This window comes from Schistocerca piceifrons, chromosome 8 (genome assembly GCF_021461385.2).
Source record: "Schistocerca piceifrons isolate TAMUIC-IGC-003096 chromosome 8, iqSchPice1.1, whole genome shotgun sequence".
Classification (NCBI taxonomy): domain Eukaryota; kingdom Metazoa; phylum Arthropoda; class Insecta; order Orthoptera; family Acrididae; genus Schistocerca; species Schistocerca piceifrons.
Genome location: NC_060145.1, coordinates 4223633 through 4251357, shown reverse-complemented (window position 1 = coordinate 4251357; position 27725 = coordinate 4223633). Strand labels below are relative to the sequence as shown.

General features: G+C 44.4%; 1 protein-coding gene across 1 annotated transcript in view; it reads right to left on the bottom strand.

Moving 5' to 3' along the window:
• The window catches only part of LOC124711479 (glucose dehydrogenase [FAD, quinone]-like), a 92380-nt gene extending 66967 nt beyond the window's left edge, over positions 1–25413 (bottom strand). Inside the window, exons 1-2 of the mRNA XM_047241587.1 lie at positions 25385–25413; positions 23302–23536 (exon numbers count right to left, since the gene is read on the bottom strand). Of these exons, the coding sequence (XP_047097543.1) occupies positions 23302–23536; positions 25385–25413 (264 nt within the window). The remainder of the gene's footprint in view (positions 1–23301; positions 23537–25384) is intronic.
• Positions 25414–27725: the final 2312 nt, after the last annotated feature.

Genomic DNA, 27725 nt, shown 5'->3' with positions numbered 1-27725 from the left:
GATATCGTTATAGGCACGAGTCATCGGCAGATGTCACCAGCTGACATGGACCTGAGTTACAGAGCTGCACGTAGTTGTACTAGTAGGCGGCAGAGGTCAGCAGTTGACGGACAGTGCTAGCAGTCGTAGTCAAAACAATGTTGTAAAGTTATGTTTTGATTAATATTTAATGTATTTGCATAATTATAATAGTTTTATATGTGTAGTAATTAGCAGTGTGAGTGTTGTATGAGTGAAGAAGAACAGAAGTAAATGAACATTGTTTTGTTTATTCACGAAGTACCAGTCAAACTATACAGGGGACTTGCTATAATTAAATGTGCCGTCAGTTTATGGTACTAATAAATCGTGAGTAGAACACAAATTAATCGGTAATTTCGGAAGGAGTAATTTTATATTTGATACTTTTCTAAATTTATTTATTTAGCAATTGCCATAGAAAGAAATGTTTTACTATGATTGGTCATTGAAGTAAATCGCGGGTTAGCGCGGGATAATACAGCAACCTGATTCGCTGTTTGTGATATCAGCCAATCAGAAAAATGCAGGCTCGCTCCAATCTATGCTGGGAACAAAGCCTTTGGTGTGTTCTAAGTTAGTCGGGGCTGAGGGTTCGAACTAGTAAGATCTCATTTAAAGCAGCTCCGACGAAAGTACTGTAAAATCGCGGAAAAATGCTAATTAAGAGCACTCGAAGTAGTACAAAGTGTATTTAAGTGAACGGTATAGTGGAAGTCGTGTGGAATTTCGGAAGGAATATCAAAATTATTGCTTTTGACTGTTGGTTAAAACCGGGTGGCGTGTTGTGCGATCTAAGACTGGAACAGGTATTACGTGTAGAGCAGAGTGCACAACATTTGAGCCAGCATTTTCATAACTAAACGATCCAGTGAACTCTATTAACTCCGGTAACGGGTGTAAATACCATAAACTGGCTACGTGTGTGATTGTGGTGTGCGTGGGAACTTTACATTGTGTAGACACTTAGTACGGACTTGGCAGTGTTAACTGTGATCTTTATAGTAAAAATACACCTGAAAATTTACATTGCCAAGTTAAAACTTTTATTTCAGTAGCTAGCCACATCCCGTTTACCGAACAATTCTATGTATGTTGCGACCTGCAATAGACAGTAGTGGTCTAATATTTTGTACTACAGCTTTTAGCTAGACAAATGAACATTGCTAGATATTGGCAGGGCGGTAGGAAGAAATGTGCCGCGCCGCAATCCCTTCGTCTCAGCACAGTAACGTAAGCCCAGGAAAAAACATGGTGGTATTCACATATTGTTTTCTTACTTTTATAGTAGTTACGGGAAGACATCGTTTAAAAGCTGTTTTTTCCAAAGATAAACGAAACATTAACCGTCGCCCAAAAGTGAAAATTTTGTGGAAACAAAAGTGATGCAATGTACTCGGGTGACATTCCTGCGGGTGGAGCGAGCGATGCAGTCCAGTTTCGTTACTTCATAATTAATAAACTGTTCGTTCCCCTTCCCCTTATCTCGTCTAATTTATTTTAAATCCCGTGGCCGGATGCCTTTCCTGACTCCACAGTGGTCGAGGTAACCTAAAGCCGTCCAGACACGTGACGAGGCAGCTGCCGTTCAGGTGGATTTCAACGTGGACGGGGCGTCCGACCCCACGACAGGGCCGAGCTGCTCAACGTCGCCTGTACCCTCAGCACTCCCGAGCGGCCGCCGTCGGCTTTACTTGGCTCGCAGACCACAAAAGTTCTTTACGAAAATAAACACTCGTAAAATATCTGCCTCAACTCTGTTATGGGCAGTCGAAGAAGAACGCAGGTGGTGCCGAAGAGGATTCTGGACTCGGTGATGGCTTGAACAGTGAACTGCTGGTAGAGGAAAACTGCATAACGAAATGAGATACATACTGGTAGAAGTTATACGTTAACTCATTTGAATTTTCATCTCATTTTCGATTTTAAAATGAATATAGTTAAGATACTGTGAGTAACGTGAGTTTGACATGCATAATATCCATGTTCCCGATATTCCATTGATTACCAACAGACACTTAGATTTCAGCATCGAGATTCGTTTCCTAATCTCATTTTTTCGTAGCTTCTCACCAAAATAGAAAAATATATTTACCGACAAGATACACTATGCGATCAAAAGTATCCGGACACCTGGCTGAAAATGACTCATAAGTTCGTGGCACCCTCCATCGGTAATGGTGGAATTCAGTACGTTGTTGGCCCACCCTCAGCCTTAATGACAGCTTCCACCCTCGCATTATACGTTCAATCATGTGCTCCAAGATTTATTGGGGAATGGCAGCCCATTCTTCACGGAGTACTGCACTCAGGAGAGATATTCATGTCGGTCGGCGAGGCCTGGCACGAAGTCGGAGTTCCAAAACACCCCAAAGGTGTTACATAGGTTTCAGGTCAGGACTCTGTGCAGGCCAGTCCATTACAGGGACGCACTGACGGGTAACCATTCCGCCACACGCCCTGGATAATGAACAGGTGCTCGATCGTGTTGAAAGATGCAATCTCCATCCCCAAACTGCTCTTCAACAGTGGGAAGCAAGAAGGTGCTTAAAACATCAATGTAGGCCTGTGCTGTGATAGTGCCACGCAAAACAACAAGGGCTGCAAGCCCCCTCCAGGAAAAATACGACCACACCATAACATCAACGCCACCGAATTTTACTGTTGGCACTGCACACACTGGCAGATGACGCTCACCGGGCATTCGCCATACCCACACCCTGCCATCGGATCGCCTCTTTGTGTGCCGTCATTCGTCACTCCACACTATGTTTTTCCACTGTTCAATCGTCCAATGTTTACGTTCCTTACACCAAGCGAGGCGTCGTTTCGCTTTCGCGTACAGACATATGACACAAGTGACACCCAATCACCTGACCACGTTCGAAGTTCGTGAGTTCCGCGGAACGCACCATTCTGCTCTCTTACGATGTCTCATGACTAATAAGGTCGCTGATATGGAGTACCTGGCAGTAGGTGCCAGCAAAATGCACCTAATATGAAAAACGTATGTTTTAGGTGGTCGTAACTGCCGTCTGCGTCACGTCCGCTGTGTAGCGAGCTACGTTAATTTAAGTATTATCTATTTTTCTTACTTGTCACTTCTTCCGTGTGTTTTTGCTTTTAGGAACCTTTAATTGTCGAGTGCTACTAATAGTGTTCCATAGATTTCGTGCTTGTTTTGAATACAGTCAGAGAGAGTCCCTTTAGTCAGCTGTAGTGCCAGTAGTGCTAGTGTTTGTTTTCAATACAGTCCAGAGACAGGTAGTGTTATTTTCATTGTTTTCTACAAGAAGTGTCTAGCAACCACAGTTTAGTCAACTATCAGCCGCATTTAGTGAATTAGCAGTCTAGTTAAAAGTTGATTAACTCTCTACAGTAAATTGATTTCTCAGAATGGATAGGATGCTGCTGCCTCGGAGTGTGATTTGGCTCTGAGCACTATGGGACTTAACATCTGTGGTCATCAGTCCCCTAGAACTTAGAACTACTTAAACCTACCTAACCTAAGGACATCACACACATCCATGCCCGAGGCAGGATTCGAACCTGCGACCGTAGCGGTCACGCGGTTCCAGACTGAAGCGCCTTTAACCGCACGGCCACACCGGCCGGCGCCTCGGAGTGTAGCGGCAGTGGGGAATCTGGTGCGTCGCATGGTACACCCCAGGTGTTACATGCTTCACCCACTGTCCTTGCTCTCAGAGACATCTTCGCGTGTACCGGGCGCGGTTGGGCCACCCTCTCCCCAAGGGGAGTGGCGGGTTGAGCGGCGTTCGCGGCGCACGAGGCGGAGGGTCAGTGTGGCATCGCCCGCTCTGCCTGTGAGTGGTCATGTGGCCGCTCCTTCGGCAAGGTTCGAGCAGGCACACGGGGGGAGGGTTTTATTAGTTATTGGGAGCTCCAACGTTAGGCGGGTGATGGAGCCCCTTAGGGAAATAGCGGAAAGGTCGGGGAAGAAAGCCAGGGTTCACTCTGTCTGCTTGCCGGGGGGTCTCATCCGAGATGTGGAGGAGGCCCTGCCGGCGGCGATAGAGAGCACTGGGTGCACCCGACTGCAAATTGTTGCTCATGTCGGCACCGATGACTCCTGCCGTCTGGGTTCAGAGGTCATCCTCAGTTCGTACAGGCGGTTGGCGGAATTGGTGAAGGCGGAAAGCCTCGCTCGCGGGGTGGAATCTGAGCTAACTATTTGTAGTATCGTTCCCAGAACCGATCGCGGTCCTCTGGTTTGGAGCCGATTAGAAGGCTTAAACCAGAGGCTCAGACGATTCTCCGGAGATCTAGGGTGCAAATTTCTCGACCTCCGCTATCGGGTGGAGAAATGTAGGGTCCGCCTGACTAGGTCAGGCGTGCACTACACGCAGGAAGCGGCTACAAGTGTAGCGGAGTACGTGTGGAGTGCACATGTGTGTTTTTTAGGCTAGAGAATTCCCTCTCTAGGCCCGACAAGAGGCCTCCTTAGAAGCGGCAAGGTAGGAATAGGCAAAATGCAACAGGGAATAACAATATTAATGTGCTAATAGTAAACTGCAGGAGCGTCTATAGAAAGGTCCCAGAACTGCTCTCATTAATAAATGGTCACAATGCCCACATAGTACTAGGGACAGAAAGTTGGCTGAAACCAGACGTAAACAGTAATGAAATTCTAAACTCAGATTGGAATGTATACCGCAGAGACAGGCTGGACAGTGAAGGGGGAGGCGTGTTTATAGTGATAAGAAGTGCTATAGTATCGAAGGAAATTGACGGAGATCCGAAATGTGAAATAATTTGGGTGAAGGTCATCGTTAAAGCAGGCTCAGACATGGTAATTGGATGTCTCTATAGGCCCCCTGGCTCAGCAGCTGTTGTGGCTGAGCACCTGAAGGATAATTTTGAAAATATTAGGAGTAGATTTCCCAACCATGTTATAGTTCTGGGTGGAGATTTTAATTTGCCGGATATAGACTGGGAGACTCAAAACGTTCATAACGGGTGGCAGGGACAAAGAATCCAGTGAAATTTTTTTAAGTGCTTTATCTGCAAACTATCTTGAGCAGTTAAACAGAGAACCAACTCGTGGCGATAACTTATTAGACCTCCTGGTGACAAACAGACCCGAACTATTTGAAACAGTTAACGCAGAACAGGGAATCAGCGATCATAAAGCGGTTACTGCATCGATGATTTCAGCCGTAAATAGAAATATTAAAAAAGGTAGGAAGATTTTTCTGTTTAGCAAAAGTGACAAAAAGCAGATTTCAGAGTACTTGACAGCTCAACACAAAAGTTTTGTCTCAAGTACAGATAGTGTTGAGGATTAGTGGATAAAGTTCAAAACCATCGTACAATATGCGTTAGACGAGTATGTGCCAAGCAAGATTGTAAGAGATGGAAAAGAGCCACCGTGGCACAACAACCGAGTTAGGAAACTGCTGCGGAAGCAAAGGGAACTTCACAGCAAACATAAACATAGCCAAAGCCTTGCAGACAAACAAAAATTACGCGACGCCAAATGTAGTGTGAGGACGGCTATGCGAGAGGCGTTCAATGAATTCGAAAGTAAAGTTCTATGTACTGACTTGGCAGAAAATCCTAAAAAATTATGGTCTTACGTCAAAGCAGTAGGTGGCTCAAAACAAAATGTCCAGACTCTCTGTGACCAGAATGGTACTGAAACAGAGGATGACAGACTAAAGGCCGAAATACTAAATGTCTTTTTCCAAAGCTGTTTCACAGAGGAAGACTGCACTGTAGTTCCTTCTCTAGATTGTCGCACAGATGACAAAATGGTAGATATCGAAATAGACGACAGAGGGATAGAGAAACAATTAAAATCGCTCAAAAGAGGAAAGGCCGCTGGACCTGATGGGATACCAGTCCGATTTTAAATAGAGTACGCGAAAGAACTTGCCCCCCTTCTTGCAGCGGTGTACCGTAGGTCTCTAGAAGAGCGTAGCGTTCCAAAGGATTCGAAAAGGGCACAGGTCATCCCCGTTTTCAAGAAGGGACGTCGAACAGATGTGCAGAACTATAGACCTATATCTCTAACGTCGATCAGTTGTAGAATTTTGGAACACGTATTATGTTAGAGTATAATGACTTTTCTGGAAACTAGAAATCTACTCTGTAGGAATCAGCATGTGTTTCGAAAAAGACGGCCGTGTGAAACCCAGCTCGCGCTATTCGTCCACGAGACTCAGAGGGCCACAGACACGGGTTCCCAGGTAGATGCCGTGTTTCTTGACTTCCGCAAGGAGTTCGATACAGTTCCCCACAGTCGTTTAATGAACAAAGTAAGAGCATACGGACAATTGTGTGATTGGATTGAAGACTTCCTAGATAACAGAACGTAGCACGTCATTCTCAATGGAGAGGTCTTCCGAAGTAAGAGTGATTCAGGTGTGCCACAGGGGAGTGTCGTAGGACCGTTGCTATTCAGAATGACCTTGTGGATGACATCGGAAGTTCACTGATGCTTTATGCGGATGATGCTGTGGTATATCGAGAGGTTGTGACGGTGGAAAACTGTACTGAAATGCAAGAGGATCTGCAGCGACTTGATGCATGGTGCAGGGAATGGCAATTGAATCTCAATGTATACAAGTGTAATGTGCTGCGAATACATAGAAAGAAAGATCATTTATCATTTAGCTACAAAATAGCAGGTCAGCAACTGGAAGCAGTTAATTCCGTAAATTATCTGGGAGTAGGCATTAGGAGCGATTTAAAATGGAATGGTCATATAAAGTTGATCGTCGGTAAAGCACATGCCAGACTGAGATTCATTGGAAGAATCCTAAGGAAATGCAATACGAAAGCAAAGGAAGTAGGTTACAGTACGGTTGTTCGCCTACTGCTTGAATACTGCTCAGCAGTGTGGGATCCGTACCAGATAGGGTTGATAGAAGAGATCGAGAAGATCCAACGGAGAGCAGAGCGCTTCGTTACAGGATCATTTAGTAATCGCGAAAGCGTGACGGAGATGATAGATAAACTCCAGTGGAAGACTCTGCAGGGGAGACGCTCAGTAGCTCGGTACGGGCTTTTGTTGAAGTTTCGAGAACATACCTTCACCGAGGAGTCAAGCAGTATATTGCTCCCTCCTACGTATATCTCGCGAAGAGACCATGATGATAAAATCAGAGAGATTACAGCCCACACAGAGGCATACCGACAATCCTTTTTTCCACGAACAATACGAGACTGGAATAGAAGGGAGAACCGATAGAGGTACTCAAGGTACCCTCCGCCTCACACCGTCAGGTGGCTTGCGGAGTATGGATGTAGATGTAGATGCGGATAGTTTTGATAACATAGTGTACAAATGTGAGCCACTCCGGGAACCCAGAGATAAGTGTATATACAGTTTCATAATAGTATAAACTTCCATTCTGTAATTTAAGTTTATTTTCATAGACAGGCGGTCATGTTCAGATTTGTGGCCAATGGGGAAACATTTAAGTCGTTGGCGTTCATAAAAAAATTACACCAAATACATTATTTACAGTAAATAACATCTACTTTTGAGGTAATATTTGAAAAGGAAAGACCCAGAATCTTTTAGGGAACAAAAGGTGAAAAAATGAGGAAGGAGGTGGTCGGGATCCTGTTACCTTACTGCACATGCGTCGAAACCTCACGATGCTGTCAACTGTGCTACAGCTTCAGCATTGCAACTATGCCTCGGTATAGGGCATACACCATGAAAAGACTATGTATACGAAATATATATATAATATGCAAACTGTACCACAATGACGCGATTTTCAGAAATCATTGAACCGTATCACTGAAACGGTATACTTTCGTAGCGCGTAACTTAAAACACATAAAAAAATATACTAGATGAAGCCTTTACAAACCGAAATGTAGATTCCTGTCATTTTATTATAACAAATCGTAGCTAAAACGATGTGCTTTCGAGAGACGCCCAGTTTGCTCATGGTTTGAAACGGCTTATATTCGTACCACTTACTCTATGACAAAGAAAACCCAACAAATGTATGTTTAGCGCCATACAATATGGCGGCCCTTATGCTTGAGACGTAAAGCGACGTCGCATCTTATTGGCCACATTCCCCTCCACGACACAGAAATCTGACAGGACTCCTTCTTTATTTCACTTTCCGCAGTGCTGTGGTACGTGGGGTCGAATTCCACGCTGTGACGTCACCAGCTTCTCGTCCACGCGCGTTTTTACGTTGTGTGAGAGTTCGGCTTACGAGCAGTTTTTTTGTAGCTGATAAATGTAATAACATTAATCAGTTTGGGAGACGGTAAATGTAAGTCTTCGAAGGAATGATCGTTGTCTTCTTACAGAAAGTTCAGGAAAATCTAGTGTTTAGCGTTTTTGGTCTGTATTCTAGCTGAGAGTTATACTGGTAAAATACAGACCGAAAAGGCCTACAGTCACAAAATCAAGCTTTTTATTGAAATGCACGATGCATTTCGAGGCGAGAAAGCTAGTCTTCAAATAAACGACGTAATTATATTGTTATTGTTTGTACATCTAGTCTCCAGTGGTCCTGTTGTACGTTTACAACTTAGTGCGTTGGTGATGGTTCTATCACTAAAATAAAAAGCATATACCTCTAGTGTTTCAAGCTGGTCAGCGGGCACTGGGTTACATTCCGTTACGTGCCCAACAACTTGTTGATGTTGCTGTTGAACATGCAGATATACAAGGGAAGCCTGTTGCACTGTAAAATTTTTGGCTAAAGCTGTATTGTCCAAGCTACGGGTCGGGATTGGCCTATGAGGTTGTCCTGGTCCTGAGGCAAGTGCCACAGCTGAATATCCCCTCTGAAATATTCTCAATTAGTAAAGCACGTCGAAAAGATTCAACACTTTAGCATACCGTCCTCCGCGTACTCACTTCGATAATACATCTCGTAGGATTCGAGGTACTTAGTGCAGCTAGAAGACGGAGAATAGCTGGTTAATTCACAACCTGCTACTAATTTTTTTGTAATAGTTATCGTTTCTTTCCGATGCTAACAATGAGAACCGATAACCCATTCTTCCCCCTTTAATTTCTGTGTTTGTCTGCGTCCCTCATATCGAGCAGTAGTAAATTTCGGTGACTCTCACATGGTAGACTGAAATTTCTTACAGTGAAATATTAGCCCGACAAAGCCTGTATTTGATTGTCAATCTATGTTTCTCGTTTCGGACAATGTCGATCTGGCGAACACCAGACGAGTAAGCGGAGTGAAACCTCCGGTTTCAACAAGTTGTGTCGGCTTCTGCGGCGGGACACCTGTTGCCGCCACCTGTTGGGGGCGCCTGCCCTCCCCTGCAGTTAAAAAAAAAAAAAAGCAGGTCAGAGGCGGGGCGCGAATTCCAGGCCACGGCGGAAACAGGCTGTCTGGCTCGTAGGCAGCCCCCAGACCCAACAGCGCGCAGTTGCCTCGCGTCGTCGCTGTCCACTCTGCTTGGTCAGCTCACATTGAAGCCGGGGTTCTGAGCGTCACTGACTAACGGAACACATTTCCTTGGGTCACAAAATAGTAACACGTCATTAAAGTACTAGTCTAACATAACACATGAAAGGCAAATCTTGAAAAGCAGATAGCTTTGGCAGAAAAAAAAAGGAGATAGCAAAGAGAAGTAATACAGATTAGCGCGCCAGGGTGAGGCGAAAGGGCTCTTAGTTACGGCCGTATCGTGGCAGCATAACAGTGATGACGGCTAGTATAATAGTGTGCAGGCAGGTCTGAAGGTCTTTTTTGGAGTCACATAGTGGATTGATTTCCCATCTCTGCTTCAGAAGAAAACACACAACCTTGAAAAACGAATGCAGGCCAAACAAATATAGTAAGATTTGCGCTCTCTCGTCCCTTATGGTAACAGAGGGTTGTAGTGACAGGGAAGGCGCCTGAGCGCAGAACTGAAATTTAATCAATCAATAATAAATGAAATCAGAATTTAATCGTGAGCGGGTGACTACATATGGGGATGAGGAGACGAAGTGGTACTGCCGAGCAGATGCGCCAGTAGTTCTCCACAGAACTGTTGGAGTATATTAAAGGACTTTTCATTTTTCCTTGGTTTTATAAATTTTCGTGATCAGATTCCGGTACGTGGCGACAAGAATATTGTCAAATCTATAAATTAACATACCGGACCCGTGTAGATACGCAAAACATTGCCAGAATTAGAGACGTGAAACTAATAGAAAATTTTTGATGGTAATTTTGTTTGTCGTTACAACTACAGGGAAATGTTTTTCTCAGTAGACGTGTTTTGCTTTATTGAAGTAAAGTATCATTAGTGGCCCGTAAATATATTTACAATGTAGTTTGTCTTGTATATCGAAAAAAATGTTCGTTAGCAAATTTTTGATTTTTACTTACTGTAATTTTTTTTTTCCTACATCACGAAATGCCGTCTCCTTTCACATTTTTCGTTCCTTTCTTCGTTAGGCACTGATAATTGTGGTCTAACTTTAGGCTGCTCTTCAGAACTATGCAGTTTGATTTCTAACACAGCACAATCTCGTACAACACTGTTAACTGCTTATATGTATACTTCTAAGTGTGCATCATGTTTATATTGTTGCCAACATTGCCATAAGTTTTTCTTAGATCTATATTTTTCTCTCTCTATGTAGAGAGGCCTCCCCATGAACCATGGACCTTGCCGTTGGTGGGGAGGCTTGTGTGCCTCAGCGATACAGATAGCCGTACCGTAGGTACAACCACAACGGAGGGGTATCTGTTGAGAGGCCAGACAAACGTGTGGTTCCTGAAGAGGGGCAGCAGCCTTTTCAGTAGTTGCAAGGGCAACAGTCTGGATGATTGACTGATCTGGCCTTGTAACAATAACCAAAACGGCCTTGCTGTGCTGATACTGCGAACGGCTGAAAGCAAGGGGAAACTACGGCCGTAATTTTTCCCGAGGGCATGCAGCTTTACTGTATGATTAAATGATGATGGCGTCCTCTTGGGTAAAATATTCCGGAGGTAAAATAGTCCCCCATTCGGATCTCCGGGCGGGGACTACTCAAGAGGATGTCGTTATCAGGAGAAAGAAAACTGGCGTTCTACGGATCGGAGCGTGGAATGTCAGGTCCCTTAATCGGGCAGGTAGGTTAGAAAATTTGAAAAGGGAAATGGATAGGTTAAAGTTAGATATAGTGGGAATTAGTGAAGTTCGGTGGCAGGAGGAACAAGACTTCTGGTCAGGTGACTACAGGGTTATAAACACAAAGTCAAATAGGGGTAATGCAGGAGTAGGTTTAATAATGAATAGGAAAATAGGAATGCGGGTAAGCTACTACAAACAGCATAGTGAACGCATTATTGTGGCCAAGATAGACACGAAGCCCACACCTACTACAGTAGTACAAGTTTATATGCCAACTAGCTCTGCAGATGACGAAGAAATTGAAGAAATGTATGATGAAATAAAAGAAATTATTCAGATAGTGAAGGGAGACGAAAATTTAATAGTCATGGGTGACTGGAATTCGAGTGTAGGAAAAGGGAGAGAAGGAAATGTAGTAGGTGAATATGGATTGGGGCTAAGAAATGAAAGAGGAAGCCGCCTGGTAGAATTTTGCACAGAGCACAACTTAATCATAGCTAACACTTGGTTTAAGAATCATGATAGAAGGTTGTATACATGGAAGAACCCTGGAGATACTAAAAGGTATCAGATAGATTATATAATGGTAAGACAGAGACTTAGGAACCAGGTTTTAAATTGTAAGACATTTCCAGGGGCAGATGCGGACTCTGACCACAATCTATTGGTTATGACCTGTAGATTAAAACTGAAGAAACTGCAAAAAGGTGGTAATTTAAGGAGATGGGACCTGGATAAACTGAAAGAACCAGAGGTTGTACAGAGTTTCAGGGAGAGCATAAGGGAACAATTGACAGGAATGGGGGAAAGAAATACAGTAGAAGAAGAATGGGTAGCTTTGAGGGATGAAGTAGTGAAGGCAGCAGAGGATCAAGTAGGTAAAAAGACGAGGGCTAGTAGAAATCCTTGGGTAACAGAAGAAATATTGAATTTAATTGATGAAAGGAGAAAATATAAAAATGCAGTAAATGAAGCAGGCAAAAAGGAATACAAACGTCTCAAAAATGAGATCGACAGGAAGTGCAAAATGGCTAAGCAGGGATGGCTAGAGGACAAATGTAAGGATGTAGAGGCTTATCTCACTAAGGGTAAGATAGATACTGCCTACAGGAAAATTAAAGAGACCTTTGGAGATAAGAGAACCACTTGTATGAACATCAAGAGCTCTGATGGAAACCCAGTTCTAAGCAAAGAAGGGAAAGCAGAAAGGTGGAAGGAGTATATAGAGGGTCTATACAAGGGCGATGTACTCGAGGACAATATTATGGAAATGGAAGAGGATGTAGATGAAGATGAAATGGGAGATACGATACTGCGTGAAGAGTTTGACAGAGCACTGAAAGACCTGAGTCGAAACAAGGCCCCCGGGAGTAGACAACATTCCATTGGAACTACTGACGGCCTTGGGAGAGCCAGTCCTGACAAAACTCTACCATCTGGTGAGCAAGATGTATGAAACAGGCGAAATACCCTCAGACTTCAAGAAGAATATAATAATTCCAATCCCAAAGAAAGCAGGTGTTGACAGATGTGAGAATTACCGAACCATCAGTTTAATAAGCCACAGCTGCAAAATACTAACACGAATTCTTTACAGACGAATGGAAAAACTAGTAGAAGCCGACCTCGGGGAAGATCAGTTTGGATTCCGTAGAAATACTGGAACACGTGAGGCAATACTGACCTTACGACTTATCTTAGAAGAAAGATTAAGGAAAGGCAAACCTACATTTCTAGCATTTGTAGACTTAGAGAAAGCTTTTGACAATGTTGACTGGAATACTCTCTTTCAAATTCTGAAGGTGGCAGGGGTAAAATACAGGGAGCGAAAGGCTATTTACAATTTGTACAGAAACCAGGTGGCAGTTATAAGAGTCGAGGGGTATGAAAGGGAAGCAGTGGTTGGGAAGGGAGTAAGACAGGGTTGTAGCCTCTCGCCGATGTTATTCAATCTGTATATTGAGCAAGCAGTAAAGGAAACAAAAGAAAAATTTGGAGTAGGTATTAAAATCCATGGAGAAGAAATAAAAACTTTGAGGTTCGCCGATGACATTGTAATTCTGTCAGAGACAGCAAAGGACTTGGAAGAGCAGTTGAACGGAATGGATGGTCTCTTGAAGGGAGGATATAAGATGAACATCAACAAAGGCAAAACGAGGATAATGGAATGTAGTGAAATTAAATCGGGTGATGTTGAGGGTATTAGATTAGGAAATGAGACACTTAAAGTAGTAAAGGAGTTTTGCTATTTGGGGAGCAAAATAACTGATGATGGTCGAAGTAGAGAGGATGTAAAATGTAGACTGGCAATGGCAAGGAAAGCGTTTCTGAAGAAGAGAAATTTGTTAACTTCGAGTATAGATTTAAGTGTGAGGAAGTCATTTCTGAAAGTATTTATATGGAGTGTAGCCATGTATGGAAGTGAAACATGGACGGTAAATAGTTTAGACAAGAAGAGAATAGAAGCTTTCGAAATGTGGTGCTACAGAAGAATGCTGAAGATTAGATGGGTAGATCACATAACTAATGAGGAAGTATTGAATAGGATTGGGGAGAAGAGCAGTTTGTGGCACAACTTGACCAGAAGAAGGGATCGGTTGGTAGGACATGTTCTGAGGCATCAAGGGATCACCAATTTAGTATTGGAGGGCAGCGTGGAGGGTAAAAATCGTAGGGGGAGACCAAGAGATGAATACACTAAGCAGATTCAGAAGGATGTAGGTTGCAGTAACTACTGGGAGATGAAGAAGCTTGCACAGGATAGAATAGCATGGAGAGCTGCATCAAACCAGTCTCAGTACTGAAGACCACAACAACAACAACATGTAGAGAGGGAGGGCGCGTGAGGGAAGCAAAGATGAGTAGAGAGTAAGTGCATAATGGTGTGATGGAGAGTGAGTTGATGGAAAAAGGTGAGAGGCAAGAAGTGAAATGAAATGGGGGGGGGGGGGGGGGGGGGAGTTAGAGAAAGAGGGTGAAGGATGGAAAAGTGATTTCTTCAATTATTTTATACAATATCTGGTTTCCAATATTTATTTGGTCATTGAACAACTGTTTATTTTGTGTTAATACTTTTTATATGGACGTTTTCTTGGAAAGGGAGTACGGGGGAATACTTGTGTGTCCTCACTGATTCTTATGAGATTCATATCTTTTTCAGTAGTGCTTGGTGTGTGGTACTCCTGTTTAAGACGATCTGTAGGTGTTGAATGGCTTTTACTGTATTTACATGGTCCGATGTGTTCTTTATATCTTGTGTCAAATGTCCCGCCGGTCACCCATGTATCTTTTTTCACAGTCTTTGCAACTGAGCTGATGATACAAGATTGTTGGTATCTGTCTAGTTTTGATTTCCGTTTTGGGATGTGTATTTGTTCTTTGTTTTGTAAGCAGTGTTAATGGCTCCTTTTTTTTAAAAAAAATGTTACCTATTTTATGTGCGAATTTCTCACTGTAAGTCACTGTGTGCCATCCTATGTGGGTGGGTAAGTTGTATGTGTTGATGTGGTTTGGTTAGTTTTTTCATTATTTATGTCTTCATTTTTCTGTTTAGTTTGTCTACAAGTGTTTTGTGTCCATTTTTAATGCTGTTTGTTATAATGGCCAGATGTTTTTGGTAATCAAATGTGTTTATGGGGATCCATTTTCAGACTGGCTAACATATGTGTGGTTGCAGCCTGTTTCCGATTTTGCGGGAGGTTTGAGGTTGCATTTAATATAGTGTCACTTCTTGTGAGTTTTTTGTATATGTCAAACGTGCGATTGTGACTGCCTTTTCTTATGGTTATGTCTACAAAGTCGAGTGTGTTTTCTTGTTCTTCTTGTATATTATTTATGTCTATGTGTAGTTGTATTTTGTTTTTGTTTCATCTACCATGCCTCTTATGTCACCCATTTAAGTGTAGCGGTAGATAATTATGCAGCTACTCTTTGCTATTACGTCTTCACATACTAATTTTTCTGTAAGATCAATGGAAATCTACGCTAGTGTTGTTCCTGAAATAGGTGAGCCCGTGAGTAAAACACCTTCTCGTATGAAGTGTTCTTGATTGAATTCAAAATAGTTTTGTTGTGTTATTAACTGTAATATTTTTTTTTCCTTACAGTTGTGTGTTCATGTCAGTTATCAATTTTGAATCTAACCCCCGTCTCTTCGAACTTACGGGTAGCTAGTTGTCACTAGAAAACCGTTATTAGCTCGTCTCATTGCCATATCCTTGAACGTAGTTGAACCACCACTCTTGTTAACCTAACGTCACGTGCTTTCTACAAAAGGAACACACTTCTCGTGCTCGTTAAGCTCGGTTTTGTAAGCGTGTCCTTCAAAGTAACTTGATCACCTCGCTTGTTATCTTTGTTCTTATTGCAACAGAACATGTCTAACATAGATAATTTTTATATCCAGAAACTTTTTGACGAAATGTTTCTTCCCCCCCCCCCCCCCACCCCCACCCACACCACACACACACAAATACGATACGAAACGAAGACACTAATAATGAAATATAAACTTCAGATGCTGATGTAAGAATGAGTTCTCATGTCGACACTAAGGCAAAAAGAAAAAAAATTGTGTCTATGTCTAACTCTGCGGCTAACTGCTGCACGATTGGTGGAGAATGCTGTTTATTTTGCCTTCTGTCGGGTATTCTTTTCGTTCCATCTCCGATAGAGCATGGGAAAAATGACTGTAAGCACCTCTGTTTAAAACCTGTTGTGTGCGTGATCTCTGCGCCATAAACACAGAAGGGGTCTGAAGAATAGTCATAGTACCTGCTGCGAAGGATGGTTTTTGGAGCTTCCTAAGGGGGTTCTCGCGACTCTTCATTAATGGCCGTATCAGGGCTATCGTTTGCCGTGGTCCGAATCTGATTCCTCCAGGATGGTGAAAGGAGCAGGGTGGCGGCGCCGGCGCCGGGGTGTCTTTGTGCCACGGGCGTGGTGGTGAGAGCCAGTGGCCGCGTGTGGCGCAGGGCGTCCACTCCTGAGTGGGTGGTCGGGGTGCGGCGGCATTCGTGCCGACCGCGTGCAGTCCGATACCGCAAGTGGGACGGGCTGCACTCAGCGTCGGGATTCCAGATTTAGGTTCAAATGGCTCTGAGCACTATGGGACATAACTTCTGAGGTCATCAGTCCCCTAGAACTTAGAACTACTTAAACCTAACTAACCTAAGGACATCATACACATCCATGCCCGAGGCAGGATTCGAACCTGCGACCGTAGCGGACATGCGGTTCCAGACTGCAGCGCCTAGAACCGCTCGGCCACTTCCGTCCCGGCTCCAGATTTAGAAGCTACTATATTGAGGGGTAGCGGCTCCAAGGTCGAGATAGCCGACAACGTGCCCCTCCATACAGCATGTCTGGGGTCCTGGCCACTCGTCGATTATAGGGTGCCTAAAGGATGCTGCGTCCTCGGATAGCTAAACGACAATTCAAGGAAATCGCGTTAATAGTTCTTATTACCATAAAGAAGACTGACAATTCTTAACTTTGGAATTGCAAGAAGGTGTCGCAAGCTACGGGGGACATGCAAACAATCAAAGTCCTTTGCTGTATAGAAGGTTGACGCAAGCAGCTGATACGGGTCACACGCCACTGCTATCGTAGGGCTCTCCCTAGGCGGGGTCTGGTGCTGTGCGGCGAGGCTGGCAGGGGCGGAGCCCACATTCTCTCCTTGCAGAGGCCGCCCCTGTCAGCGGGCTGCTGGCTGACGACGTCTCACAGCCTTCCCTGCTCTCGAGTTGTTCGCCTTCGTGCCGGCGCCTGTGGTTACCCCGGACCAGCATCGACATGAACGGCGGTGGGTCGATTCCGATTGGCCCATCTGGGGCACAACGCGGAGCTTCGACTTCGCAATATTGTTGAAAATGTTTATATGCGTTTTATGGAGAAAATAAATGCCGATACTTTCAGATCTTTGCATGACACGTCGTTTTGTTTGTTCTCAGTAGTATTTACCACAGGGAATTAGACAAGGACTTCTACTATGAATTTTTTGTTTAGTTAGTGAACCGATGCTATTATCATTGCAAGTTACTGAATTTTGTTACTGTAGTTAGATTTTTTTTGTTAGGAGGGTGGTTTCTCGTAACGTCATTTTCATTGTTCATTTGCCGAACTGCAGAACAGAGAGTTCTCATGAGACACCCAAGTTTGGGTCAGATGTGTAAACAGAAAATGCCGCTCAAGACAAGTGAAACACAGTACAGAAAACTTCTGCAGTGACGCTGCAGTAAACTCACTAGCAACGTGCAATCGTTTGGGATAAGAAAATGGTTGCAATTATTCATCGGGACGCCATGTACGCTATCCAAACATCAATTGTAATGCTCTGCAGAAGTACCGCGTACGGCAGATGACACAGTACATGGAAAGCGTGTGTTCATGTAGGGGTAAGCCACACCAAAGTGCGAGCAGCCGTCTTCGGTTGTTTGCAGATGACGCTGTCGTTTATCGACTAATAAAGTCATCAGAAGATCAAAACAAACTGCAAAACTATTTATAAAAGGTATCTGAGTGGTGCGAAAAGTGGCAGTTGACCCTGAATAACGAAAAGTGTGAGGTCATCCACACGAGTGCGAAAAGGAACTCGTTAAACTTCGGTTACACGATAAATCAGTCTAATCTAAAAGACGTAAATTCAACTAAATACTTAGGAATTACGATTACCAACAATTTAAATTAGAAGGAACACATAGATAATGTTGTGGTGAAGGCTGACGAAAGACGGCGTTTTATTGGCAGGACACTCAGAAAATATAACAGACATACTAAGGAGATTGCCTACACTACGCTTGTCCGTCCTCTTTTAGAATACTGCTGCACGGTGTGGGATGCTTACCAGATAGGACTGACGGAGTACATCCAAAAAGTTCAAAGGAAGCCAGCACGTTTTGTATTATTGCGAAATATGGGAGAGAGTGTCACAGAAATGATACAGGATTTGGGATGGACGTCATTAAAAGAAAGGCGTTTCTCGTTCCGACGGAATCTTCTCACGAAATTCCAATCACCAACTTTCTCCTCCCAATGCGAAAATATGTTGTTGACATCGACCTACATAGGAAGAAACGATCACCACGGTAAAATAAGGGAAATCAGAGCCCGTACGGAAAGATACATATGTTCGTTCTTTCTGCGCGATATACGACGTTGGAATAATAGGGAATTGTGAAGGTGGTTCGATGAACCCTCTGCCAGGCACTTAAATGTGACTTGCAGAGTATCGATGTAGATGCAGATGTAGAGAGTGGTCCGTACAACACCCACTTCTAAATCGGAAGGGTGCCGCAGTGGATATATAATATATATATATATATATATGTTGGTATTGATTCTTGGTTTGGCGAGGGCCGAGTGGACAGCGGGCGTGTTGAGAGTAGCGGACCGACCGCGGCCCGCCTGTGTAGTGGGAGGCCAGGCCGGCTATTTGCAGACGGCTGCGAGTGTCGGTGGCGGTGTGCGGCTGCCTCCGTAAATACGGCGCCTCTCCTCTCTGCCGGCCACTTGCCGCTCACTACCAGGGCGCTAGCTGACGTTCCGTCTGCTTGCGTGCGCTGCCGGTAGACTGTGTACAGTACTCGCTCGAGTCGCTTCCGTGCCTCGTCAGCCTCCGTGCCGCAGCTCCACCGGCCAAAACTGAACGCCAACTACACTACTGGCCATTAAAATTGCTACACCACGAAGATGACGTGCTACAGACGCGAAATTTAACCGACAGGAAGAAGATGCTGTGATTTGCAAATGATTAGGTTTTCAGAGCATTCACAACGTGCTGACATGAGGAAAGTTTCCAACCGATTTCTCATACACAAACAGCAGTTGATTTGCGTTGCGTGGTGAAACGTTGTTGTGACGCCTCGTGTAAGGAGGAGAAATGCGTACCATCACGTTTACGACTTTGATAAAGGTCGGATTGTAGCCTATCGCGATTGTGGTTTATCGTATCGCGACATTGCTGCTCGCCTTGGTCGAGATCCAATGACTATTAGCAGAATGTGGAATCGGTGGGTTCAGGAGGGTAATAGGGAACGCCGTGCTGGATACCAACGGCCTCGTATCACTAGCAGTCGAGATGACAGGCGTCTTATCCGCATGGCTGTAACGGATCGTGCAGCCACGTCTCGATCCCTGAGTCAACAGATGGGGACGTTTGCAAGACAACAACCGTCTGCACGAACAGTTCGACGACGTTTACAGCAGCATGGACTATCAGCTCGAAGACCACGGCTGCAGTTACTCTTGACGCTGCATCACAGACAGGAGCGTCTGCGATGGTGTACTCAACGACGAACCTGGGTGCACAAATGGCAAAACGTCATTTTTTTCGGATGAATCCAGGTTCTGTTTACAGCATCATGATGGCCGCATCCGTGTTTGGCGACATCGCCGTGAACGCACATTGGAAGCGTGTATTCGTCATCGCCGTACTGGCGTATCACTCGGCGTGATGGTAGGGGTTGCCATTGGTTACACGTCGCGGTCTCCTGTTTGCATTGACGGCACATTGAACAGTGGACGTTACATTTCAGATGTGTTACGACCCGTGGCTCTACCCTTAATTTGATCCCTGCGAAACCCTACATTTCAGCAGGATAATGCACGACCGCGTGTTGCAGGTCCTGTACGGGCCTTTCTGGATACAGAAAATGTTCGAGTGCTGCCCTGGCCAACACATTCACCAGATCTCTCACCAACTGAAAACGTCTGGTCAATGGTGGCCGAGCAACTGGCTCATCACAATACGCCAGTCACTATTCTCGATGAACTGTGGTATCGTGTTGAAGCTGCATGGGCAGCTGTACCTGCACACGCCATCCAAGCTCTGTTTGACTCAATGCCCTGGCGTATCAAGGCCGTTATTACGGCCAGAGGTGGTTGTTCTGGGTACTTGATTTCTCAGGATCTATGCAGCCAACTTGCGTGAAAATGTAATCCCATGTCAGTTCTAGTATAATATACTTGTCCAATGAATACCCGTTTATCATCTGCATTTCTTCTTCGTGTACCAATTTTAATGGTCAGTAGTGTATATTAAATACGGAAAAAGCGACAGTACCGTGTAAAAAGGCAGTTACGGGCAGCGGGGTCACGAGAGTGAACGCCTTGACCGAATGCTTCCTAACTACTCCTCCAGTAGCTGCGTGCCAGTGTGTTGAATTAATTAAATTTCAAGCTTATGCGAACTCATTTTCAGCACAGCAAAAATAAGTATTCCTGCCTGTGAAGGATGGTGTGAGTACGTGACGGCTATCGAGTCCTTCTAACACTACTGAAACTTTCCAGAGGGCGTAGCAGTACCACACCGACAAATCGCGTACAGACAATTGGTTCTCGTGCATTGGCTGTAGAACGAGCGGTGACAGAACAGCTTCGGGGCAAGATTATGGCAAAAACAACAGGCGGAGATCCTTCCAGAAAGGCTGTACGAGAAAATCGTAGGATTATTCGACTACCTCAGACAGAAAGTTGACAACAGTTAAAATGTGTGCAGAGGTTACAGGCTCAGGGTCATCACGAACCATTCGCAGCAGATTGCTGAAAGCCGGATCGACATGTCGAGTTGCCGTATGCCGTTCCCCGCTGACACCATACCGTGGACGAGACATTTCAGTGATATACAGCTAGAATCACCGGGGACACTTAGTTGCATTCTGCGGTGTTCAACGGTCAGTGCTGCTTCTCTTTGTGGTTCTCAAATCGCCGCCAACGTGTCCGTAGGCGCCTCATGAAAGGCTACAGCAAGCAGCCATTCTAGAGCTCCTGGAAACATGGTATGGGGCGCTATTCCTTATTGCAACAGAACGGGTAACGGGTGTAACACTTTTACTCTAAAATCCGTGACAGTGTGGCTGATGGTGACAGCCAGGCAGTACACGTGAGGGGTGCTGTCAGCTCTCTTCAGCGTCGGGCACACACCCCGAAACTCTGTTTGCACACCTTGATATTCCCCGCGCAGAAGCTCACGCGCGGTTGTGGTCCCGTTTATGAATAAGCGCTGAAACTGTTACGGGAAACATTTAGGTTTTTCTTTCCGATAAAAAACGCAAATTCCTTTTCGAGGAAGGCCATTAATTTATTCAGCGTTAGAGTTCGTACAACAACATTTTTGAAAATACAAGCACGAAATATAATCCAACATTCCACGTGAGTGACTGCTTCGTAAGCCACGAAGTTACACTCGTTAACTGTAACGGAGGTCACAGTTAAATAATACTGAATAAAAACGACAATTAATAACCGTTCTGAGCAATGGAGACGCTTCTCCTCAAAATACAAATTACCGTGATCCGTAATGCTGCACTCAGGATCGCTGGCATTGGTGGACACGACCGAAGTCTTCCTCAGGGGTAGTGGAGTCTGTCTCGCAGCTTTCAGCAGTCATAGGCCAGGAAAAGCAACGCTACCGTACAAGGCCACGCTGCTACCAAACAGAAATGGAGACGCTGCCTCGAATTGAACCGGCGCGCCGTAATTCACGACCACTGTGCAAAAACGATGCAATACGCTAGCCGACGGAAAGGCGTGACACACACCGCACATCGCTACATCTCGCCAGGGGCCAATGTGTTATAACCGATACAACGGTACCAAATGGCATATATTTCAGCAGGCAGACAACACAGCAGAGTTTACAACACCAACACCTTGAGCAAAGTGTGCGGATCCCTGCTGGCTTGCCCATCCCCTGATTCGTCAGCTATACGTCACGTCCGATAAATGCGATGGGTTGACGCTTAGGGGAGAGCGGCGCGGAACGGTCTCTGTCGTCTAATTTCGTGTAGAGGCGCTGGGGGGCGCTCAGACTGTCGTGTAGCGAAGCAATGTCTGTTACAGTTTAGTAAGGTTTATCTGTAGTCGCGCGCGAGCTGCGCAGTCTGCCTATGAAAGTGAGAGAATTCGCTGTTACAACTTTCCAGGGCTACTTTCAACTAAAGGAAGTCTCTAATTTTTTTTTTTTCTTCACACTCAACGCTTAATCCACCTAAATCCCCATGTTCTTAGCTATCTTTGCGTACAATGCAGTTGGCAAAGATGTTTATGGTGGTTACTGAATATTTTCTCAATAGATAGGCGTTGTGGCGGAATGGTCTACTGGTACAGTTCGTTCCTCCCCGATCGCCTTTTATTTTTCATTTGACGAATTCTACCGCACGGTTTGCCTTTCTCGTTTGCAGATGGTACGTCATTGTGTACAGAAAACGGAGAGACGAAATTGGTCCACAAAAAACGCGGGAAAAGCTGTTGAATCGGTAATTAATAAAACGATGATCCACGAAAAAGCATCGAAACAATTTGTGGAGCCTTTGACAACTTCAAGCCGATACGTAACAGAGGAAAAGGACAATTGCCGTTCAACAACTGACAGAATATCGGTGTGCTTTCAGTGACTAGCAAGAGATAGAACTTGTGAGATAACTTAATTGTCTGCAAAAGAGATGTCTCGGTATGACTACGAAGGAACTGAGCAGATGAACGTATCACCTTGCAGAACGGAACAGTTGCCAACAACCATTCCACAATGAAACAAAAATGGCTGGAGAAATTGGGTCCTTAGATTTCTGGATCGCCATCACGATTTAAGTTTAAGGTAGTGGTGCAAACAGTGAGCTCATATCTCGTGTGCAGACATAGAGGGCGAGGACGATGAAGGCTAGCTTACTTGTAAGACGTGTCATCGAAGAAAGTAAAAAGGAGTCCGTTCCGCCCCGTGGTTATTTACTTTATTGACATAACAAACAAAATTCATTTGCAAATTTTATTACAAAAAAGTCTGAATTAACGGTTTCTAAATTTTGTAAAAGCGTTTTTCATCACCGAGACCTCTAATATTGGTGCAAACGTTAAGCGGGTCGTTCCGACCCGATCCCCTCTATTTCCGTACACGATGAGGCATGGCAAGCAATTCCTCAAGATGATGACATTTGGGAGCTGTTGATACTACGCCACGATGAACAGACGTTTGTGTACGTGCCTGTGGGGGTCATACTTCATATGATAATGGTGATTATGGACGACAGTTCCGAATGGAGTGCGAGTTTAATGATTTAATTTACGTTGTGTGGCGAACATTCGCACAAAGTTGGAAACATATGGGGTAACATTTTCATTTCCGTTAATGTCGCTGAAGACTTCAACTCCTTCAAGAGCTTAGCTAGCAGAGGATGTCGAGCAGCTAGTGGTCGTGATGTAAACCAGCGTGCGTACCGATTGTAAGCGCGCGCCGCCCCCGGGGTGCAGGGAGCTGTGCGTGACACGTGGAGCGGGGGCGGGGGCGGGGGCGGGGGCGGGGGCGGCACGTGCCCGCCTCCAGCCGCATCGACCGCGGGCTCCACCGCCCCCTCTGTCGCCGCCAACAGGTTGCCTCTGGCGTGGAATTACGGCCGCACCCTCCGCTGTTTTCCCTCGCGCTCTCCGCGGCGCACGCAGATTCCTTCCGCCGCTGCAGTCACGCACCACGTAATGACAGCGCCGCGTTGAAACGCAGTACTCACTGCCTCTCACTTGGCCGCTGCCATTAGCGCTTGTGACGATAGAAAAATCGCTCCTCCTCCGTCTACCTGAATTTCCACGAGGGCTATTCAGAAAGTAAGGTCGGATTAGGCGCAAAATAGAAACCACAGTGAAAATACGTTGAAGCTTCGCACAAATGTGTTGGGCTGCGTCCCTAGTGTGTCCGTCCTTCGCGCCACGTGTCTCTTTTCCGTTACGAGCGCACACGTAGCACGTAACATAACTGCCATGCGTTTCTTTGTTTATGATAATTCTCGGCTGCGTTCTGCACGGGCAACGAAGATGCTTCTATAGCATTTTTGATGGGAACTGTTTGATCACCCACAATACAGGCCGTAATTGGTTCCCCCTGAGTTTCATCTCTATTCGCATGAACCGCTGGTTATGAAGACGACATTATGGCACGGACTAAGAGCAGTACACCAGCATAGATAAATGGCGGAAAGCACAGGCGGCTGTCTTCTATGACGAGGATATTGGAATGTTGGTTCAGCGCTACGACAAATGTCTAAGCGGTGCGCAGACTATAAAGAGAGACAGCTGGAAGGTGTAGCTAGCCGGCCGCTGTGGCCGAGCCGTTCTACTCGCTTCAGTCCGGAACCGCACTGCTGCAACGGTCGCAGGTTCGAATCCTGCCTCGGGCATGGATGTATGTGATGTCCTCAGGTTAGTTAGGTTTCAGTAGTTGTAAGTTCTAGGAGACTGATGACCTCAGAAGTTAAGTCCCATAGTGCTCAGAGCCATTTGAACGAAGGTGTAGCTAGCTGTTGCAAATAAAACATTTTTAGTTTTCACAGTAGTTTCCATTTCGTGACCGATCTGAACATACTTTCCGAATAATCCTCGTAAATACAGCTCTGACAGTTATGAGGGTAATGGTGTGTCTGACACAGGAAATGTAATGGACTCCGGTCTCTTTACAGTTATGTCGAAGTTTTACTGTCTAACAAAAATTTAAGAAATCAAATTGCTGTCATATCCTGGGGGCGTTATTCTTGTGCTCAACTGAAAGTGCATAAGGTTTTGCCTGCCGTGGTCCACTGTCCAGTGGACGAACGTTGAAATGCCCCGTTATTAACATAAGGGACTTGAAAAGCAGATAGTTCGTACCCTGTCGGATATCAGACGAATATGAGAGGGAGTGATTATTTATAATGACGACCCGACTACTAGCAGGAAGTCTGAAGATACAAGGAAGAGCGTTTGCTCTCTTGGGATCAGTTTACCGAGTATTGAAGATGTACATGCGTACAATATATAAAATGTATCGAATAGAACTTCGCACAGAGCTGTTCAGGCGTACAGATTGTACCGTCCGAAGAAAAAGGCGTTGAATCGCAGTTTGTCCCAGCTGCCGTACGAAATAATTAGGATTCACTATTCACAGTCCAAAGCCGTAGAGACCATCGCGTAGGAATTCAGCAGCTAGTCAGCACATCTCATCGTTTACCCACTTCTATAGATTCTCATCCTTGGTCGGCAGTTTTCTAACGCTATCATCTGCTCTCACCTCTAACTCAGCCCGACTTTCGTAGAGCATACAACCGACGAATAATCCCAATAACCGTAATCAATACTGAACTAAGGAAATCTCTCTTAATTAGGGGAAGACCCTTTCGTATTTTTCGGATGACATGGTACTTCGCTCTTTAAGTATGATGTGAGCATTCTAAGGACTCGCTAATGCCTGGAAAGTTCCTTCAACGTTAGCCTTGAAGCAGGTCAAGCGGTACTCTGTGACCTCTAGCCGGTGGCTGTGTGGCTCTTCCCTACTCACCCTGCCTGCTCTGGTTCAACAACCCGCATCTTACATGCTGCGAGTAAACTGCACTGGCAGCCGCGTGATACTGACAGGGTTGAGGGGCTTTGTGAAAATAAATTAATGTGTGTTAATATTCTACTTGGCACACTCTAATATATGGCAAAACTACCTGTGTACGACACCAATTTAGATATGTACGACACTGCACAATCAAGTCAGTCATTTGCAAAACGTAAAAGCCTGATTCAGTGTTACAGGAATCTTTATAGAATGCCTTGATTCCAGTCGTAAATAAATGAAAAAATGTAACTAGGAAAAGGAAATCGAAGTGCTTTTAGAATTTACGCAAAAGTTAGCCACTGGTGTTGAAATGGCTCAAAGAGTTCATATCGATCCGGAAACACTGGTAAAATAAAAGACCAAAATGTAAACAAACACTACTGTTGTCTCAGAGCTGTTAAACTCAAATATTCCTTAACTGAATCATCGGTCGGTGTTTGCCAGAATATCATAATAGGCAAGTCTTGCTAATGTTTTTGCAAAATTATATTTATTAAGTCACGAACCGGCTCTCGACTTCTATAGAGGTGACAATTGAATGTCGCAAACGAAGATAAAATGACGTGCGACTTACGCGCACATATTATTTACGCAGAATATACAAAAATGATGAGATACGGAGTGTCATGGGAAAATAGTTCCATTAACTAAAAAGGGAAACAGTTTACTACGTGGAGACTTTTAACTACTGATAGAAAAGTAAAGTTGAATTTACAATTTCAATCTAGTATTTGTAACTAAAACTTAATTTAGCACAGGGGAATAAGGAAGTTGAGTTTTATCGTTCAATACTAAGCCGGCATTCTGTGTCATACGTTTGTTGATTTCCAGTATTTCCAGTCGGGCCATCTTACTGGTTTTCTTAAGAGAACGTGAAACTTCACATCGCATATCACATGAGTCGTTATCTGTTAAAGGATGATCGGCAAAGGTTGAATCTTTCTCTTTTAATCTCCAGTTTGCCTCATTTTCGGGTAACCTCATTGTCTGAAATTGTCACCGAGCTAATGGCGGGCGCCCAAGTGCGCACCCTTTGTGCGGACACACACGTTGTGAAACCAGTGTGTCAGTCCCACAAAAGAGCCTTGAACCAAACACTTGAAACTTTGGTGAAAGATAAAAACAATGTGCATCGGAAATCGTGTTCATGCATAGGGAATGTATGATACATACCGAATTAAGAATTTTAAATATGAAAGCACAACACAACGACTAAATAATGCTAAATAAGCATATACCAGGATTGTTCGAAAATAATAGGAATTTTTTAATAATAATTTTATTTATCCGTTTACATCAGTGTTATCCTCTACAAAACAGTACTCGGTAGATGGTATACCGTATCCCAGCGCTTTTTCCAGTTCCCCGATATACTTCTGGAACTCGATCTTTCGGATAGCTTTTAGCTCTCTGTGATGAGTTTTACCTCATCTGTGCTTGTGAAACGTTGGTGCTTTTAGAGCTCCTTTATTTTTGGGATAAGAAAAAGTGAGATGCGACATTGTCTTGTAGCTAATATGAAGCTAGGACACCGTTACATTATTGATTTTGGCCATAAAGTTACGAACAAGCAATGAAGTGTCAGCAGATGTGCAATAGTGATGAAAAAGGCATGAATTTTTTCAGCACAAATTTCCACTTTTATCCCACATTGTTTTCCGAAAGTTGAACTTATAAGTATTACAGGAGCATCAAAGTAATGTAGTCTCTGCCATGGCGATATTCGTTGGTCATATATCGGCTCATTCTGTACTTCAAAGTCGCGCCTAAACATTTTAAGTTTACAGTGACTTGTTCACTTATAAATAATTAAATCGTTTTTTTTAGCTTTTTATCGTGAAATGCCCTGCCAAATACCAGGAGAGGTACATATCCGGCATCCTATTGTACTTCGCAACGGTGGTAACGCAACAGTTGCTACCAAAAACATTTATGTTTATCCAACTGCATTAGACGACCGTAATAAGTTCAGATCTGGTAACTTTGATCTGTTAGATTCGCGTCGATCAGGAAGACCAACTTCACTGACACGCTAAGGGCGGCAGTGGAAGCAAATCCGTCTCAGACAATCGACGAACTGTAAGACACTCTTAACCAACCTTGTTTGACCATCCAGTAACATTTGCGGCAGATTGATAGAGACAAAGTAAGTTAACAGATCCACCACATGCAACGTATTGCTTCAGTAGCACAGTACCGGTCGCTTCATCACTGGAGATGAAAAATGGGTCATCTAAAAAGAATGCAAAAAGCGAAAGGTAGTGGCTCAGTCAGAATGAATAGCCACGAAGTACAG